Genomic DNA, 19,251 nt, shown 5'->3' with positions numbered 1-19,251 from the left:
CCCTATAAGGCTTGGGACTAGGCTACCTGAAAGACTGCCTTCTCCCATATGAGCCTGCCTAGTCCTTAAGAGCTTCTGGAGAGGCCCTTCTTTCTAGACCTCTGCCATCAGAGGTGCATTTGGTGGCAACCCAAGAGAGGACTTTTTTGGTGGCCACTCCTGGGCAGAGGAACTCCCTCCCAAGGCAATCTAAGTTCGCTCCCTCTCTGCTGTCCTTCCGCAGGCAGGCAAAGACTTTATTTAAGAAGTTCTCTTTAGCCTTTAAGTGAGTTGGATGCTGTTTTTATTCTGTAATTGTTGTTTTTTATTGTATTATAACATATCTTATCATTTTAATCTATTTTTTTTTTAATTGTAAGCTGCCTTGTGTGCCAATAAATAAATAAAGCCTTTGCCCCTGCCACAGTCCTGATTGGAATCAGGCCTTCTTGCACTTGCTATTCAAAATGGGAGGAATGCTCCCATTATTTTATTTTATTTTATTATTTATTTATTTATTTATTTATTTATACTATTTCTTGGCCGCCTTTCAGAGCAGAAGCCCTCCCAAGGCGGCTCCCATTCTGAATAGCAGGCATGGGTAGGAGGGTTAAAGGGGGCTCTCCCTCTCCCCATGCCACAATCCCAATGTGGTTGCCCACCTCCACCCCCAGGCCAGTTATTTGTATAAAGACACGCATACACATACAAGGCATGCTGGGGATAAAGATGTGAAGAACATGACATCTAGTTTGGCCCTAATAATGCCCAGCCAAATGACTCTGGGAAATTTACAAGCAGAGCACAAAGAAAACAGTATTTCCCTCTTTCTCCCCTCATCTGATATTCATGGGCATATTACCTCTGGTCTCAGAGTTTTCATTTAGGTATTGTGGCTAATAACTGGAGACAGAGCTAAGACTGCTTTGGAAGTAGATACAGACAGAACCTTTTCACCACATTTGCTGCTCCCACTTTAGTTGCACTGGCATAAGGCATTTTTTGTGCCACTACAACTAATGTAGGCTAATATGCTCATATTGTCAACCATAAAAGGCTTCTGCCTGCTTTTCCATGTCGCATTAACCATGTAGTGTATACTTTACAGATCTTTAAAACAAATTCAGTTTGGGAACTAAGTTAATTTTAGAAGCCATAAGACAAAATAGCCAGAAGGTTTTAATGTATTCTGAAAAATACAAGCTTTGGAAGCACACTGAATTTCAGTGGTAGGTTATATTACGGTTTTTAACATCTAAAGTAATAAATAACTATTCAACCATTCAACCAGTGAGAGATTTAAAAGGACTATTATTTTTACATCACCCATGTTAACAGTAATATGTTTGATTCTAAAAGGGGGGACGGACCCCGTTCCATTTAAGATCTCCCTCCATCCACTTTCTCTGCAGCAGTTTGATGGGTTTATTTCTCACATAAAGCATTCTGAGCACTCAGACTTGAACTACTAAGAGCCCAGTCCCATGGCATTGCTGATCTGTAGACAGAGGGCTCCAAGAGCCTTCTCTCTGTCCTAAGCCTTGCCAGCAGGAGGCAGGAGCAATGACAGAGGCATTTTCGCCTCCGTTCCTCCCCTAAAACTATTTTTAGCCCTCTGAGCCCGTCCAGCTTGCTTACCTTCCTGGAGACAGGGGAGGGAATGGAGAGGCCTTTAGGATCCTGTGGATCATGGCCTCTCCTCCTCCCTCCCCTCCACATCCACCAGCATGCCCCTGTTCTACCCTCCCTACCCTCTTCCGAGGTCGTGGCAGTGGGAAGGGGGAAGATCCATGCTTCTCCTCTGCACTTGTAGCTCTGTCTAAGGGCACAGAGGGAGAGATCCAAAGCATCCTATGCCACCCAAGATACTGTGAAGTGACCATAGGATTGCTCTGCCTATGCTGTTGCTCTTCTATAGCAAACACAATCTCTGATTGTGTGTGAACTAATGAGATTCAACTAACACAGTTATGCAAATAAAGCTTATGCAAAAATAACGCTCACTGGTAAATTTGAGAGCACAGCAATAATAAATAGCCAGGAATCAGCTTTACCTTTAAATACTTACATGTGTCACAAAATTAGCCCAAGGTTAGTTCACTACTAGCTTTCTGAGTTGATTCTCTAATAAATTAAGCTAATTAACTTATGATTTTAAAAAGCCAATTACTGCTCAGTTAGATTTGTTGATCGTTACAATCATTTTCTTATTATTTCCTGATTAATTGCACATATTCTCTCCCAAACCCAAATAGCTGAAGTTCTCTAGGCAGTTCACAAATGTCTCAAATTGGGTCAGATCTCTTCATGTGATGAGATAATTTGGAATTGGGTGTGCAACATATGAAAATAGGGTTTGTACTTGTAGCATATATACCTAATGAGATATCTTGGCAAGCAGAATACTATATTCTAGGTATACAAAAAGGGATCTGCAAGGGTATTTCTTGGCCCTCCAGTTTCCTTCAAATTCATCTTCGATCAAGCAAGTGAAGACTATTAAATGTATTGATCTGGATTTATCATGATAAAACTTTATTAAGGTACCATGAGCTGATTTGGAAATAATGGCATTCATGCTGAATTTGTTGTATAAGTAAGAGCTCTTGTATCATGATACAATACATGAAGATGACTATGATTGGATGAAAGTTTAGTTACAGCACTCTCCCTGAGCTCACTGGCTTCTGCTTGTTGTTGTTGCTGTTCAGTCGTTAAGTCGTGTCCAACTCTTCATGACCCCATGGACCATAGCACGCCAGGCCTTCCTGTCCTCCGCTCTCTCCCGGAGTGTGCTCAAGTTCATATTCTGCTTCTGCTTAACTAGCAAAAATTACCATTTTTAGAGTATCTACCTCAGGTGGCTGGAGGGAGGCAAAAAGTCTGTTCCTCCACTCCCCAATTCCCTTACTGGAGTTATCCCACCCCTTGAGAGGGTCCACATGATGTTACATTCTTTGCCTCTTTAGGGTAAGATGCAAGAAGTTACTTCACTTCCGATGGCATACTGATATAATTCAACTTGCTACAAATATGAAGGCCTCTATCCTGTTTTTGTGACTTCCACTGCTCCTAGTACGCCTTAGACAACAGGGCTATGCACAAACGCTCAGGGTAAATCACTAGTATATCAGAAGTATCACACTTTCGTCCCACCACAGCTTCTGATATGTTGTGTAACTACATCTGTTTGTGTCCCCTCCATTCTAAGCATTTGCTCTCAAAAGATTATCAGAGTTAGAATAAAAGGGCCCTGACCATGTTTAGAAATGAATCAAACGTAAAGCTTTAACCAAGTATAATGAAATAACAAGGTCATCTCATTTATACCATATATGAACTTATAGCAGTAAAGCCACTAAAACTGATTGGCTGAGCTGCTGTGATGTCATGGAATATTCATAAACATTCTGAGTGCTTAAGGGTACAAAGATGTTGGATTGTTTATGCTCCAGTTTCTAAGAGGGTTTGGCAAGGCCAGTCAGTTAAGTCTCATATAACACAGGGGCAGGAGATTTGTGGGGCAGACTGATGACTGGAAAGTGCTACCAGGAGATAGGAGAGCCAAGATCTCAGAGACAAGATGGCTGGAGGAAGAGTGCAGAATAGGTAAAAGACTGAGAAATGGAGACATAAACATAGGAGAAGTGAAAATGAAGGAAATTTGAGGAAAGGGGCAGAGTTGAGGAGGAACTAAGACAAGGACCTAATAAGAGAAGTTGAAGGAGGCTGAATCTTATATACTGGTTGAAAATAACTGGTCAATTATTTGTTTTGCAAGCTTCTAGTTTTAAACTATTGCTATAAAACTTTCTCTCTCTTGTTCTGTCTCCTAGCATGCAACTGCAGGGGAGGACCTTGTGACCGCCGAACAGGGCAATGCCTAGCAGAACCTCCAATGCTTCCTCCAGGCACAGATTGTCCTGTTATCAGTAAGAATAGCAATTATGTGATATATTTGCTGCACTCAGGTCTCCCCACCCACCACCATAATATCTTTATCTGTGTTTACTTTCCTCCCCCACCCCCTCAAAAAGAAATCCTATGAGTAATAGCTAGCCCTACCAATACTGAACAACAGGTGTAAATGGGCCAAAATAAACATTACTTTAAATCAGTGTCTAGTAGCCATGTCTTTTTCATTTTTACTCTAGAGTAGGCACAGGGGATCTGATCAGGATTGGGACCCTAGTGGGGGGACTTCAAAGATCTGGATCAAGCTCCCTGCACCTAGAGTAAAAAAGAAAAGAAGATGTGCAGTTGCTAGATCCAGAATTAAAGTACTGTGTGTTTGGACCCAAACAGGTAGTCATTAAAACATACCAGAAGCAATGTTTGGCGGGGTGAATGACATAGAGCCAGGGTAGCCAACTACTTAGGCCTGGAGTAGTCAAGGTAAGACCTACCCTAGGCTTTGAAGATTGCTCCCTTGCCCACAGAGTCCCACCCTGCAATCATGGGACAGTTCATTTTGGGGCTGGTCATTCTGAAGTAAAGGCAGGGAGCTTTCCTAGTGAGAAAATTCCAGTCTGGCCAGATGCAGCCTGTTTCGTTGGGACAGCAGGCAAGGATCAAGCAAGACTTTCAAACACAACTGTCCTTTAGTGCTGCATTATTGGGTGGCCATGTGTGCTCTTTTACAGAGGACAGTCCTCTATTTGCAGGCGTCCATCAACACTTAGCACCTGGACAGCAGACTCAACAGGCAGGCACACAAGTCACCTAGTCATGGTCTTCCCCGTTGTGAAATTGTATTTCTATTTAAATTATAATAAAGATTTCTAAATTTGCATTTATACATGTAAATAATATGCAAACTTCATGCAAACCAGTGTCCTCTTTTGTCCTTTGGGGGGGGGGGGTGATGCATAAGTGGACACCTTAGCTGCATAGCATGTCTGGAGTAAACTCCACCTATGAGCCATTACAGCAAGTAAACTACAGGAGCACAAGTGATCCAATAAGTAGGGCTGTGCGCCACTTCAGCCTGAAGCCCAAACTCCAAGCCAAAGCAGGGGACTTCGGGCTGCTTTCAAGGCAAAGCAGAGGAGGCACAAAGCAGCACAAAGTGAGTCGGGTTGCTCCAAAGCGCTTTGGTGTGCTTCAGAGCAATCCAGAAGCCCAGCTGTGCTTCCACCCAGCCCTGAGCTCCTTGTCCCTAGGGCCCAGGTAAGGAGCTGGGGGCTCAAGCAGCACATTGGGGGGGGGGATTCAGCCATCTGAATCTTGCTTCGGCTCTGGAACCGAAGCGGGTTGGGAGGAGCCCTGAATCAGCAAATCAGGCCTGCCTTAGAAGCCCCAAAGTGGCCTCTGAGGTGGAACGGGGGGTTCCTGCACAGCCCTTCCAATAAGCATTGACTTGGAGCCACAGCACCCCCTGGCATACATAACACAACACTGTCTTCCCCTAACTTAAAGATGAACACAATTTCAGCAATTTGGTGATGCCATTCCTTCCAGTGACAATATTGTTCAGAATAAAGCAGTAAATAAATTAGTGGGGTAGGTGGATTCAAGAGTGATTCATAATTTGGAAGCCTGAGCCCCAGTCTATACATTATCTGGACCCTTTGTACGCAGGGCTGACCCAGACATTTTTCTGCCTGAGGTGGACCACCAAATGGCACAGTACATAGTAACAAAGGCCAGCCAAATTATTTTGGAACCTGAGGGAGAAAAGCCCACAAGTGCCTCCCCCCACAGTAAAAGTGCAGTAATAAGTGCTGCGGTGCCCCCACTATTGGCGCCAAATTTGCTGTGGTGGCAGCAAAAAAAGCAGCGATTTTTCAAGGAAACAAGCACGGTTGCACTCCCGGAAGCCCACGCATGTTGTTTCCTTGCAAAATCACTGCTTTTTTTGCCACCACTGCCACAGCAAATCCAGTGGCAATTCCAGCGGCAGTGGCAATTTCGGCAGTTGAAGAATTGGAGCCCCGCCACCCAGATGTTGCAACCCCCTGGCATAAAACTTTGGCGTTGTCCTTAAGGATGCCGCACATCCTTTCGAACTGGAGATACCAAGCGCTTGGAGGGAGGCACAGGTTCGCAGCAGCAGTCGGAGCCCTGAACACAGAAATTAGGGTCAGGAGTGGCTTCCACAATCCCACTCTACTCTCTCGTCATATTTGGTATCTTCGGTTTGGTCACATAAACGAGGTTACATTTTTGAGACCCTTGATGCCAAAGTAATATCAGAGCAAAATACTATTATTTAGGTTAGAGCCAGGGTAGACAATATAATCAGCACTGAGGGCCAAATCAGTAAGTTAATTTAAGTTTAATTTGAACCAGAACTTAATGCTGCTTAGCCCTGAACCATTTTTTGCCATTGCCAGGGCTTAGGCTTATAGGATATGTGCAGTAATGAAACAGAGATTGCATCTGAATGTGTGTAGTTCCTTTGCTAATGATGGCCAGCCCAACATATTTAGGTATAAAGAAGCAGACCTCTAAATCAGGGACTCTGACTTCTGGGCAGCTCTGAGACAGCACTTCTCTTTTTAGAAATTAAGCTCTGAATACATCATTAACTAGGGGGGCTCCAGATTTTTCTCTATTCATGGTATTCACCAACTACACTATTCACAAAAATAAAACATCAAAACAATGCATACTGGTCTGCATAATAAAACATAAACAATAAAACCAATTGTATCTGTGAAATCACTGCTTAACAGCCAGAATAGCTTTTCTTTTGTAGACCACTTGCTTCACATTTGCTTCACATTCACCACTTGCTTCACATTTGTAGACCACTTGCTTCACTCATGGGTCAACCCATTTTTCTCTTAATGCCCTGTATAGATGCCATTTCTTATAATGTGCTAAATTTTTTAATATGTATATCTATTTGGATGTAATTAACACAGTAAGTATCCACTCTTGGAACACTGTGGATTACCATGGGTACTGTCTAGCCTTGTTGTTGTTCAGTCGTTCAGTCGTGTCCAACTCTTCGTGACCCCATGGACCATAGCACGCCAGGCCTTCCTGTCCTGCGCTCTCTCCCGGAGCGTGCTCAAGTTCATATTCATTGCATCCGTGATGCTATTGTTTGGGCTTCTTGTTCCAACCCTAGCTTCTTTTTCATCCTTTTGTCACTGTTTTGCTAACAATTTCAAATGTATCTTCACAACTGAGAAAACTAGTAGGAAACATCCTTTTTAAAAAAGAAGAAAGGGCTGAGTTTTGCAAGATTCCAACAGGAATGTAATCCCCATTCAACTGTCCATTCTTTCTTTTACTGCCAGGCTGTGACAAATGCATCTGGGATTTGACTGATGATCTGGTTTTGGCAGTTCAGTCCATTGATGAAAGCAAAGCGACTCTGCTGAGCATTTCCACTGGGGTTGCTGCTCACAGACACTTGCATGACCTCAACTCCACTACTTTTGTTCTCAAGGTACCAGTTAACGCATTTGGCCATGTTTCTCCTTTTCCTTCAGCCTGAATATGTTGCTCAAAACAAAAACAAAAAGAGGAAAGCTTTCATGCAGAGTGAAGTAGATGTGATGTAGGAGATGCAGTTAAAAGCAGCCACAGTAGAGAGGGGGAAGCCAGATTAATACTGTGGCACTGGGAGAAGGAAGCTCAGCCTTCTATTTGATGGCATTTTCCCCTTTTAAATTGCCCCATCCCCAAGGTACTATTTGCCCTGGCAACATTGAGATATCAAATAGGAACAGATTGTAAGCACAGATTGCAATGTCCAGTTCACACAGACATGTTTACCACTCAGTGACTGCAACATGAAGTGGTGCCTTTCATGTGTGAATGAGCCATCCCGGATCTATTACAGACAGGACTTCCATGCCAGCTCACAGTACCTCAAAAACACTGCTTTTCAGCTGCCTGGCGGTCATGAAGTGCTTTAGGAATTAAATGATGTAAACTCAAGACAAGTGCTAGACTAGGCTAGGCAGATCTAGATTTCTTAATCCCCATTCAGCCATGATGCTCACTGGGTGATCTTGGGTCAGTCACCCTCTCTTAGCCTAATCTATTTGGCCAGGTTGTTATGATGAGGATAAAAATGGGGTAGGGAAGGGTGGGCAACCTTTGTTCTGTCAAGGGATGCATTGCCTCGTGGGTAATCTGTCGGGGGCCTCATGTCAGTAGTGGACAGGGCCGGAGCCAAAAGAGGATGGGCCACCCTCTTTCTCCTGCCCTCTCCTTTTCTTTCTCTTTCTGCCACCCTCCCTTCTCTTTCTCCTTCTTCCTTCCCACCCAGCAGGCTACCAGGGAAGAGACAGATCGCTCTTGTCAGGTAGGTCTGAACTGACCACACCCAGAGAGCTTTTCAAATTAGGCTGGAGTCTGTATGCAGCTCTATTGCCATAGGCTGCCCACGGCCTCCTTCAAATGTTTTAAAAGTTCATTATAAGCAAGATGGTTGGTGCATATGGGGGTTGACTGTTCAAGCTGTCCTTCTCATCCTAAGACTCTATTCTCGCTAGTTTGGCAGCCAGGCCATGTGTATGCATGAGCCTTAGGCTGTCTTTACATGAGGCATTTATAGTGCACTCATGATTGGTCAGTCATGGACATTTTCTGGTCATTTACATGATGCTGTCTACCTCCAGGGCACATCCAGCTGTATTTTATCTTTATCCTACTTTAAAAAACACCCTGAGATAATCCACTCTTTAAATGTAAATCTGCTTTAATGGCTCTGTGTGAATGTACAGTTCTGCTATAACCACAGCCTGGGAAGAAGAAGCCATTGAAAAGAGCAGGAAAATCACAATTGCTCTCCCTGCTCCCCTCCTCCTCCAGCATATCTGCCTGTTGACCTGGGCTGGGAAGAGAGTTTTCTTGGCCAGGCTAGGAGAAGCTCACAGCAAGCGAGAAGCTGGCTGAGGGAGGAAGAAGATGGTGACTTCCCATGTAAACAGCTGACAGCAATGAAGCCACCACCACCTCATGTGCTGCTTCACACATACACAGAGAGCGAGAGAGAGAGAGAGAGAGAGAGAGCGAGAGAGAGAGAGACTTGAATCCCTTGGGAGACCCACTGATTCACAGTTCACTCTCTGCCCCGAGGCTGTGGAGAACAGTCTGTCTGAAGAGCTTTATCTCACTTAGAATGCAGAAACGGAAGGCAATAAACAGCCTTGTGTGATGAACCCCTTAGTAAAGACAGAAAGGTTTTCCTATTATCACTTGGATTCTCTGTGGTCACATGGTATTACCCAGAGCCATGCCCATCACAGCAGGAAGACAGTTGTCCTCCATCACCTCTGAGAGCAGGACAAGAGGTGGTGGATTTAGGGTACCGGAAGCGAGATACAGTTTAATCAATTTCTTTAAATCCTATAAATAATGGTGATAAGTTAGGTCTGATCCATGCATATATTTGGGGCTTATTTTCTAACTGCTCCCCACCAAACAGAGAGGTGCATGTACAAAAGGGAATGACATATTCAGTTATGGCAAAACTCTTCCACAGATTCTATGCGCCATGCGTCTACAAAAAGCAGTAGACCCCATGGTCACTTTTCAGTGGGATGTTATGCAGACTGGTATGTGCAGTATGGAAAGAAAAAATAAATCCAGAACAGGAATGTGAAGCCTCCCGTAGACAAAAGGACAAGTTGCCTTGGAATTTGTGCAATCTTCTTAAGCACTAAATAAGCATCGGTCTATTAACTCCTACGTCACTGCAGCAGGTTAACTGACTATTTCATGAGGTCCTTTCCAGCCTTTTTATTCTATGACATTCACTAAGTACATTTAGTAGTAGTAGTAGTAGTAGTAGTAGTATTAAATCAATTTATATACTACTTACCATATTTCATATTACTGTATTCCTTGAATGATGGTAATTAAAAATTTGCATTTTTAAGGCTATCCGTTTGCAAGTGTACTGAATGAAGATGCTTTGTTTAAAAACACCCCACACACACACACCTATGTTTTTTATTTTGTTTTTTAATCTTTATACGTATAGGCAAAATTGTCAGAGAAGGATAATCATTCTGAACAGATGAAGAGCCAGATTGATAATGCTGCGAATGAAGTGACTGAGCTTCTCAAAGAAATCAATGCACTTGATGAAAAGGTTTGGTTGCCATTTTTCATTTCCCCTTTTCTTTTCCTTTGAAGAAGAGGCCTGGGATGGATTGATTGATTGATTGATTGTTTGATTGATTTCTATACTGCCCTTCATTGCAAAATCACAGGGCAGTGTACAAAATTCATTAAAATAGCAATTAAAATAGAATACAAAGTTAAAAACAGAAATATGTATATATTCTTGACTAAGTATTAAAATTCTGCAACTGCCTAGATAAACATATGGGCTTTTAACAGGCTCCGAAATCCCATCAAGGGTGGTGCCTATCACATTGCAGGGGAGAGAGTTCAAAAGGTGGGGTGCCACAACAGAAAAGACCCTCTCCCTGGTTGCCATCAGATGTACCTGCACAAGCAATGCAACAACCAGCGGGTCTTGATCTGTAGATCTTAGTGAAAGGGCCTTGATCTTATATGGGAGAAGGTGCTTCCTCAGGTAGCCTGGCCCCAAGTTGTTTAGGGTCTTATATGTCAATAACATGGTATAATAAAGCCTGATAATTCTATGGAAGTAACTGTTAACTTTGGGGAGTAAGATGGATTAATGCTACTAGTATAGACCTGAGTGACACATTTTAGCAGAAAAAGCAAAGTAAACGAAGCTAGTCCATAAGGAAAAAAATCCAAAATCCATTGTCAGGCAATGGCTTTATTAGGACTAACCAAATATGCACAAAATTGTGGGCAAGCTTTTGAGATCTCCAGGTCTCTTTATCAGGCAAGCTGTTACAAAAAGCAGGTTGGGAGCAGGGAGGGGGAAAAAGGCTAACAAGATGTTGAAGTCATGAAGTCTGTACGGTCAGAAGAGGATGAGGTGCAGCTGTAAATGGATTAGGGCTACTAGGTGCCATTCAGGTTTCAGGTGGATTCCCCCATTTTTGAAAATATAAGATCCAGTGATTACTTGGATTCATCTCCAACCATAAGTGAAACACACAGCCTCCTTAGTAGGTAGAGAATGAAAATAGAGAAACATAGCAGTTTTTATATTAGCAAAGCTTGAGATTAGTTTGGGGTGGTGCACTAGGTTAAAAAAAAAAGTCAACAGAAGCCAAATTGGGTGGTGTTGCCTTGTTGTTGGAGGAAAGGAAACCCTCAAAGTGTAAAGTCCCAGATCGATAGCTCCATCCATGGGTATGGCTAGGCTATTATTTCTCCTGCAGGAAAAGGAAGTACAGTGCTACTTTTAATGCCTGAAGACATGTAGCTGTACTCATGTTCGAATTTGAGGCTAAGTTTTTAAATTGTCAGGTAGCCCGAAATAATTTAAAACCAGCCATGTGGGAACTCTAGCCACTAGCCAGTTAAGCATGAAAAGTTAGTTTTACGCCATTATGCTCTATTAACCTGAGTCAGATTAACCTGGCTATGCAATAGGGATGCTGGAGAAACTCAGGCGGACACAGCAGGGCTCCAGAGGAATCTCCAAACAGCCCAAATTGCCCTGCGGCAGAATCCCCCCCCCCCCCGGACATTGGGGGGTTTGTTCATCCCTAGTATGCAATGGCCATCAGAATATTCCGAAATGATGATGTCATTATCATGGAGTTTTGTCTCTCTACAAGGGAATCTAGACCAAAGTACAGAGATGTATGGAGCATACATGCATGCAACATCAATAGCAGAGATGGAATATGCTTATTTTCTCACACTGCAGATCTCTGACCTTTTCTGTTTTTCTTGTATATTTGGGGATGAAGGGTCTCCAATTGCTTTGGGAATACGTAGGAAATTTCCCTTTCTGCTTGGCCACCAAAGAATCTTGAAAAGTTCCCACACCGGTACACTCTGTTCTGATGGTTACCAAAAATGCAAGCACGTGATAAAAGTTCCAAGTGATCAAAATTACACAAATCTTTCCTGTATGCTGGCTGGGGATGGTGGAAGTTGTAGTCCAAAACCTCTGGAGGGGTCCAAGTTAGGGAAAGCTGATGTAGTTTGAGGCAGAGAGAGAGAAAGAGAGTTGTCCACATGAAAAAAAAAAATGGTTGGAACAATGGTATGGCTTTGTCCCATCTGTCTGTATCTACAATAAGACATATCCCCTAAAATGGGACCCCATTTCTGAGGTACCATACCTCAGTGGCAGCTTTACAAATCATTGGTAAGCAACATGGTGCCCTCCAGATGTTTTGGACCACAACCCCCAGAACCCCCCAGCCAGCATGGTCGGGGATTATGAGAATTGTAGACCAAAACATCTGGCAGGCACCAGATTGCCTCCCCCTGCTTTGTATGTATAAGGTCCCAGGTTCAATCCCTCACATCATCAGTTAAAAGGTTCAGGTAGCAGGTGAAGGGAAAGGGAAAGGAACCCTGGAAGTGCAAGACCAGTCAGACTAAACTATAGGGTAGGCAAAGCGTGAACAAATAGTCTGACCTTGTATAAGTCCTCTTCCTACGAGTCCTCTTTGCTTGTCTGTTATTCAGTTGGTGCTACTGTTTTCTAATATAAATAGGGCATGCATGTTTCAAATTCTACTTTGAGCTGATTACAGTAATCAAAATGAAAGTAATTCGCCTATTCTTTTTAGACCTTTCAAGCTGTACTTATTGTACATGGAAGCTTTCATAACATTTCCATTAGCTTGATTAGATACTTCAATGTCTTCTCTAAGCATATCCACTTACAAAGGGTTTCTCAGGTACCTACTGCCTGGGGTCTCTCTTTAGCATTCAGACTATATATTGGCACAATTATCATCATGAATACCTTGCACAGTTAGTAGCAGAGGCTTAAATAAGGACCATAATTTTCCAGCTGGCATGATCTAATCAGCCATGCTTTGTGGATTGCTAAAGGTCAATTCTGAGTGACATAACTCTTGTGAGGTGAAAGCCAGAGTAGCACGGTACATGTTGGATCACATTAGAAGTCCTTGACCCCATGGGAAGAATCTGTGATGTGGCTCCTTCCTGCACCAGAATGGCCCCAAGATTTGGGAGGTGCAACATTTGCTTGGGAAGGAACTGCACCATAAAGTCCCTTACATGTTTTCTGAGCTTTTGCCCTTACCCAATCAGCACAGGAAAGAATCATGCTTGTAGCAACTCCTATACCATGAAGGTAATGTCCAAATGGGCCCCAAGATAAAATCTGTTACAAAAAAACCTGTTTTATTATTTTTATTTTATTTACTTATTGTTACATTTATATCCCACCTTTTTTCCTCATGCATGGAATCCAAGGCAACTTACATGGTCCTCCTCCTGTCCATTTTATCCTCACATCGACCCTGTGAGGTAGGTTAGGCTGAGAGTCGGTGTCTGGCCCAAAGTCACCCAGTGAACTTCATGGCCAGTGGGGACTAGAATCCAGATCTCCCGAGTCCTAGTCCAACACTCTAACCACTATACCACACTGGCTCTTTTACAATTCTGCTGATATAATTAATCCATGTATAATGCAACTGTTAACCTTCACTGCAACCGTTACCCATTTAACTTGGTTTAACTTCATTTAAATGCTAAACTACCTTAAAGAGCAATGTATGTATGCTCACATTTTAGTAGTTATGTGGGCATCCCTTTCTTCAAGGAGTTCAGCTATCTCTTAAGAGGTGGGAGAAGAGGAAGCCATTTTCTATTTGAATTCATATGCAAGTCCCATTGAGCAAAGTTAATAATGTCCAAGTTCACATGCAAAAGACTGGGCTGCAAATCTGTTAATGTCTAGCTGCATATGACAGGAATGGTTGACAATCTGAATAAACTTGTTAAAGGGGAATTTTTAAAAAAAAAAATAACATATCATAAGTTCTTTGGTTCGATGCCAGTTTAATGAGAGAGCTTGGATCAGTATAAAATGAGCCTCTGAAGACCCTTCTGTGATAAGGGGGAAAGGGCAAGAAAGAGAATTTTTTATGCTTCTACCAGAGGCAGCCAGAATGGAATTTCTAAATTAAAATTGTAATGAACTTTCAAAAAGTATTACTCTTTATAATCAGGCACCCCTTTATATGTGCACAGGTACCAATCTCTTACAATATTTATTCTGAATGTCTGCTATTAATTACAGAAGTGAAGGAACTTCTGTAATTAACAGCATTACTGTTACCTACCACAGTCAGGAGTTGGGGTTGAACTGTATGTGAAAAATAAATATCCCTGCACAGATATACAGGAGGAGGAGCCTGGTAGCCCCATCGAGAGTATCTGGATCAAAATAAATGGAGCAAAGAATAAAAAGAACCTGGTGGTCGGAGTCTACTACCAGCCACCCACCCAATCAAGGAGAAGATGAGGATGAAACTTTTGAAAAGCAAATAGCCAATGTTTCAAGGAAGCATGATGTAGTAGTAATGGGGGACTTCAATTTCCCCAATATTTGTTGAGAGACAAATTCTGCAAAACATGGCCCCTCCAGGAAATTCCTGACTTGTGTGTCAGATAACTTCCTCCTACAGAAAGTAGATGAAGGAACTAGAGGATCGGCTATCCTTGACTTGATCCTAAACAACAGAGATGACTTAGTGGATAAAGTAGCAGTTACAGGAACTCTGGGGGAAAGCAACCATGTTATACTCGAGTTCTTGGTTCTAAGGGAAGCAAAAGCCGAGTGTAGTCAAAGTCGTACCCTGGATTTTAGGAAACCTGATTTTAATAAACTCAGAACAATTATCAGTAAGGCCACATGGCAAGCGACTCTAATGAGAAAAGGAGTCCAAGATGGGTGGGGGGGGAGTTTTAAAAAAGGAAATTCTCAAGGCACAATTACAAACAATTCCAACAAGAAGAAAAGGTGGAAGACAACAGAAGAGGCCAATGTGGCTTCACAAAAAGCTTAGGGATGACCTGAAAACAAAAAAGGACACATATAGGAAGTGCAAAGAAGGCCAAGCAACAAAGGAAGAGTACAGGCAGGTAGCACAGAATTGCAGGGATGGTGTCAGGAAGGCTAAAGCTGAGAACGAGCTGAGGTTAGCGAGGGATGCTAAAAGCAACGAAAAGGCTTTCTTCAGCTACATGCATAGTAAAAGACAGAGGAAAGAAATGGTGGTTCAGCTATTAAATAACGATGACAAAATGATAACAGAGGACAAAGAAAAGACAGAAGTGCTCAGTTCCTACTTTGGCTCAGTCTTCTCCCAAAAGAGGGTCTTTGACCCCCCCCCCCAGCAAAGGCGAAGTACAGGCTGAAGGGGCAGGATTGCAGCTTGAGATCGATAGGCATATGGTCAAGGAACACCTCATTACTTTGAATGAGTTCAGATCTCCAGGGCCAGATGAACTGCATCCTTGAGTAATAAAAGAACTGGCAGAAGAACTCTCAGAACCGCTGTCTATTCTCTTTGAGAAATCATGGAGGACGGGTGAAGTGCCAGATGACTGGAGGAGGGCTAATGTCCCTATCTTCAAAAAGGGTAACAAGGAGGAAACTGGGAACTACAGACCAGTCAGTCTGACATCAATCCCTGGGAAAATTCTGGCGCAGATTATAGAGCAATCCCTCTGTAAGCACCTTGAAAACAATGCAGTGATTACCCAAAGCCAACATGGATTTGTCAAGAACAAATCCTGCCAGAAGAATCTGATCTCATTTTTTGATCAAGTAACCTCCCTTGTGGACTGTGGGAATGCTGTGGACATCATATACCTCGACTTCAGCAAAGCTTTCGACAAAGTGCCCCATGATATCCTGATGAGCAAACTAGCTCAAAGTGGGCTAGATGAAACAACGATCCGGTGGATCCACAGTGGGCTACAGAATCAGACTCAAAGAATGCTTATCAATGGGATCTTCTCAAACTGGGGAGAGGTAATGAGCGGGGCTCAGTCCTGGGCCCAGTGCTCTTCAACATTTTTATTAATGACTTGGAGGAGGAGGTGCAGGGAATGCTGATAAAATTGCAGATGACACAAAATTGGGCGGATAGCTAATACTTTGGAAGACAGAAACAAAATTCAAAGTGATCTGGATAGACTGGAGCGCTGGGCAGAAAACAACAGAATGACATTTAATAGGGATACATGCCAAGTTCTGCACCTAGGAAAAAGAAACCAAATGCAGTTACAAGATGGGGATACCTGGCTCAACAACACTACAAGCAAGAAGGATCTTGGAATTGTTGTCAATCACAAGCTGAAGATGAGCCAACAATGTGATGGGGCTGAAAAAAGGCAAATGCTCTTTTGGGCTGCTTTAATAGAAGCATAGCTTCCAAACCCCGGGAAGTACTAGTCCCCCTCTACTCAGCACTGGTTAGGCCTCATCTGGAGTACTGTGTCCAGTTCTGGGCACCACATTTTAAGAAAGATGCAGACAAACTGGAGAGGGTTCAGAGGGCAACAAAGATGATCAGGGGACTGGAAACAAAGCCCTATGAAGAGAGACTGAAAGAACTGGGCATGTTTAGCCTTGAGAAGAGAAGACTGGGGGGAGATATGATAGCGCTCTTCAAGTACTTGAAAGGTTGTCACAGAGAGGAAGGCCAGTGTCTCTTCTCGATCATCTCAGAGTGCAGGACACGGAATAATGGGCTCAAGTTACAGGAAGCCAGATTCCGGCTGATCATCAGGAAAGCCTTCCTGACTGTTAGAGCAATACGACAATGGAACCACTTACCTAGGGAGGTGGTGGGTTCTCCCACACTGGAGGCATTCAAGACGAGGCTGGACAGCCATCTGTCCAGGATGCTCTGACTTGGATTCCTGCATTGAGCAGGGGGGTGGACTCAATGGCCTTGTAGGCCCCGTCCAACCCTATTATTCTATGATTCTATGATGAACTACTCTGCCCTATTTATCTTAGAGTATAGTAAAGTACTTTCCTGGAATTAAATTTGTTCTACTGTGGCCATTCCAGCAGCTGATAAAAGGAACTCATTTTTCCAAAAGGATCTTTCTTTTGCCTTCCTTCCTTGCTCTAACTATAATCTATAACTCTATAGTTTGACAAAATCACTGTATCTTGTTCTTGAAGAAGTGTTCTTACACACTAGGAATCTTAGGGTCAAAGTCAGTGGAGGCTGGTGGCTCCAATGTCAGTGGGGCAGTGCATCTGCTCTGGGATTCAGTCAGAACCAGTCAGAAATCTAAAAGAGCTTTCCAAGGTGCTTTGAAACCCAGAGCGGATTCACTACCCCACTGACATCGGAGCCACCAGCCTCTACTGGCCAAAGTAGATGATACATGAAATGCATGATCGCTTTTCACAGGCCTTGATTTTTTTGCATAGGGATGAGCCTAATCAGATCAGGACCACAGAGGAAGAGGGATTTAATCCTTCCTTCCCACCATGCTGCGGTGTCAATTAAGATTTGCCACCCAAAGCTGCTCAAAAATAACAGCTTGGGGCTTTTTCCCCAGGGGAATAACAGCTGAGGTGGGGATAATTTTCACTGGGACCACAGCACGGGAGAGAAAGTGTTTTTTAAAAGTTCCCATGATCCATTTCCCTGATTCTGGTGCCTCATCCCACCCCGCCCCAATATGCCTGCTATTTAAACAAAAACAAGACACATGTTGCCTAGTTTTGCCCTTGTTTCGCTTCCAGTAGCAAGTATTACTATACCGACTGCTACTCTCACATTGGAAGAGAAGCATTTCTTTAACATTTCTCTGTATAAAAATACTTTAGCATATAGCGCCATAGTTTGATGTAATATATATTGATTCCCACCCAGCCCCACCACCCCCATCTATGCTATTCTAGTACATTTCTCTTTGGAACACATCCAGTAAGAGGATAAAAATCTCCTCTGTCAGAAGAATGGATCTTTAAAATATTTCTCTTTTCATTAGGCTATAGCTGGAAATGCCAGGCTCCGTAAGCACCTAGGCACAGCACTGGGGGGAGGGGGGAGAAGGAGGAGAGGAGGAGACGATTTTCTATTCTACTCCACCAAAACTGTACATTGATTTGAGTGATAGGACAGGACAGGAGAGGGTGGGCGCATGTATTTGCTATATGTTCTTCTTAGGCTCATTTTTTTGGTCATCTGGTTGAAAGCGCCATCTGGTGCCAAGCAAGCGAAAATAACTATTTGCAAAAGGTTAAACATGTTTGGTAACAAAAGTAGACGCTGCATGCAGGTTCATGGAACTTTATCCAAATGGCTTCATAAAACAATTAAAACCAGCTTGAAGGGGCAGGCAGGGGCAGCACATAACCCTTCCCTGCTGGCTTGTTTCCCAGTCTAAATTGACTTCCTGCTCCTGTTTCTCCCTGCTTCCTCTTTTCCCCTTACAAACATGCATTTGGGAGCCTACAGAGGGACAAGCAGTGAAGGGAGCTGACTTGGATTAGAAAGGGGGGGGGGGACAGCTTAGCAGTAAAAAAAAATTAAACCCTCCAACCCTCCTTTTCCAAATTGCCTCCTTCTGAAGGTGCTTTGCATTTTCAAAACAGGCCATCAAATTAACGTTGCACATTGTGCGTAATGTCATGTTTGGCCCCAAAGGTGGAACAGCACGTTACTAGAATCCACTAATGCAGCTTTCCCCAACCTGGTGCCTCCCAGATGTTTTGGACTTCAACTCCCATCAGCCCCAACCACCATGGTCAATTGTCAGGAATGCTGGGAGTTGCACACCAAAATATCTGGAAGGCACCAGGGTAGGGAAGTAGTGAGATTAGGTAATCTTAGACTTTGGACGGAATACCTTACAGCATGGGAGGACTCTGTAGATGTCAATGTGTGTTACTTGACCTACTCCAAAATGTGGTAAGCCAGCCCTGCTGCATTTGGGGGCCTTCCTGCTTATTCTGCTGAGTGGGGCTCTAGACCTCTGCCCCAAAGTCCTGCTCTGCAGGCACCACTGCTAGAAACAGCTCTCTCTGCATCACATCGTAATGCCTTGGCCATATTATTGTGCTTCCTTTTCCCTTCACCACATTATTGGCTGCTTCTAGTGGGGGTGGAGTAACGTAGCATGCAGTTTCATGACATCTTCATTTATGAATTTGTGGTCTGTAACATGGCGGAGTTCTGCTAATGATATACAGTATCTTGTGCTGCACAATCCTGCACAGGTTTACTCAGATGTAAATCCCACTATATTCAATGGGACTTCCTCCCAGCTCAGTGTGTGTAGGATTGCAGTCATAGACATGGATCAGTTTGAACTTCAGCATATGGAAGTCAGAACAGAGATGTGAGAGTTTGCAACAAATGCTATTGAAAAGTGGAGATTTCTGTAGCCTTCATTGCAAATGCCAAACACATAATTTTTTTTTCTCCAACATTGTCGAATATC

At 43.3% G+C, this 19,251-nt stretch overlaps 1 protein-coding gene across 1 annotated transcript in view; it reads left to right on the top strand.

Moving 5' to 3' along the window:
* LAMA4 (laminin subunit alpha 4) overlaps positions 1-19,251 on the top strand; it is a 131,123-nt gene that overhangs the window by 46,474 nt on the left and 65,398 nt on the right. Inside the window, exons 6-8 of the mRNA XM_084827324.1 lie at positions 3,816-3,911; positions 7,230-7,381; positions 9,929-10,039. Coding sequence (XP_084683450.1) covers positions 3,816-3,911; positions 7,230-7,381; positions 9,929-10,039 — 359 coding nt within the window. The remainder of the gene's footprint in view (positions 1-3,815; positions 3,912-7,229; positions 7,382-9,928; positions 10,040-19,251) is intronic.

Source organism: Heloderma suspectum, chromosome 1 (genome assembly GCF_057233095.1).
Source record: "Heloderma suspectum isolate Gila_16-S chromosome 1, 16-S_ref, whole genome shotgun sequence".
Classification (NCBI taxonomy): Eukaryota; Metazoa; Chordata; class Lepidosauria; order Squamata; family Helodermatidae; genus Heloderma; species Heloderma suspectum.
Note: the sequence above shows the minus strand (reverse complement) of the source record. Positions and strands in the feature narration are given on the sequence as shown.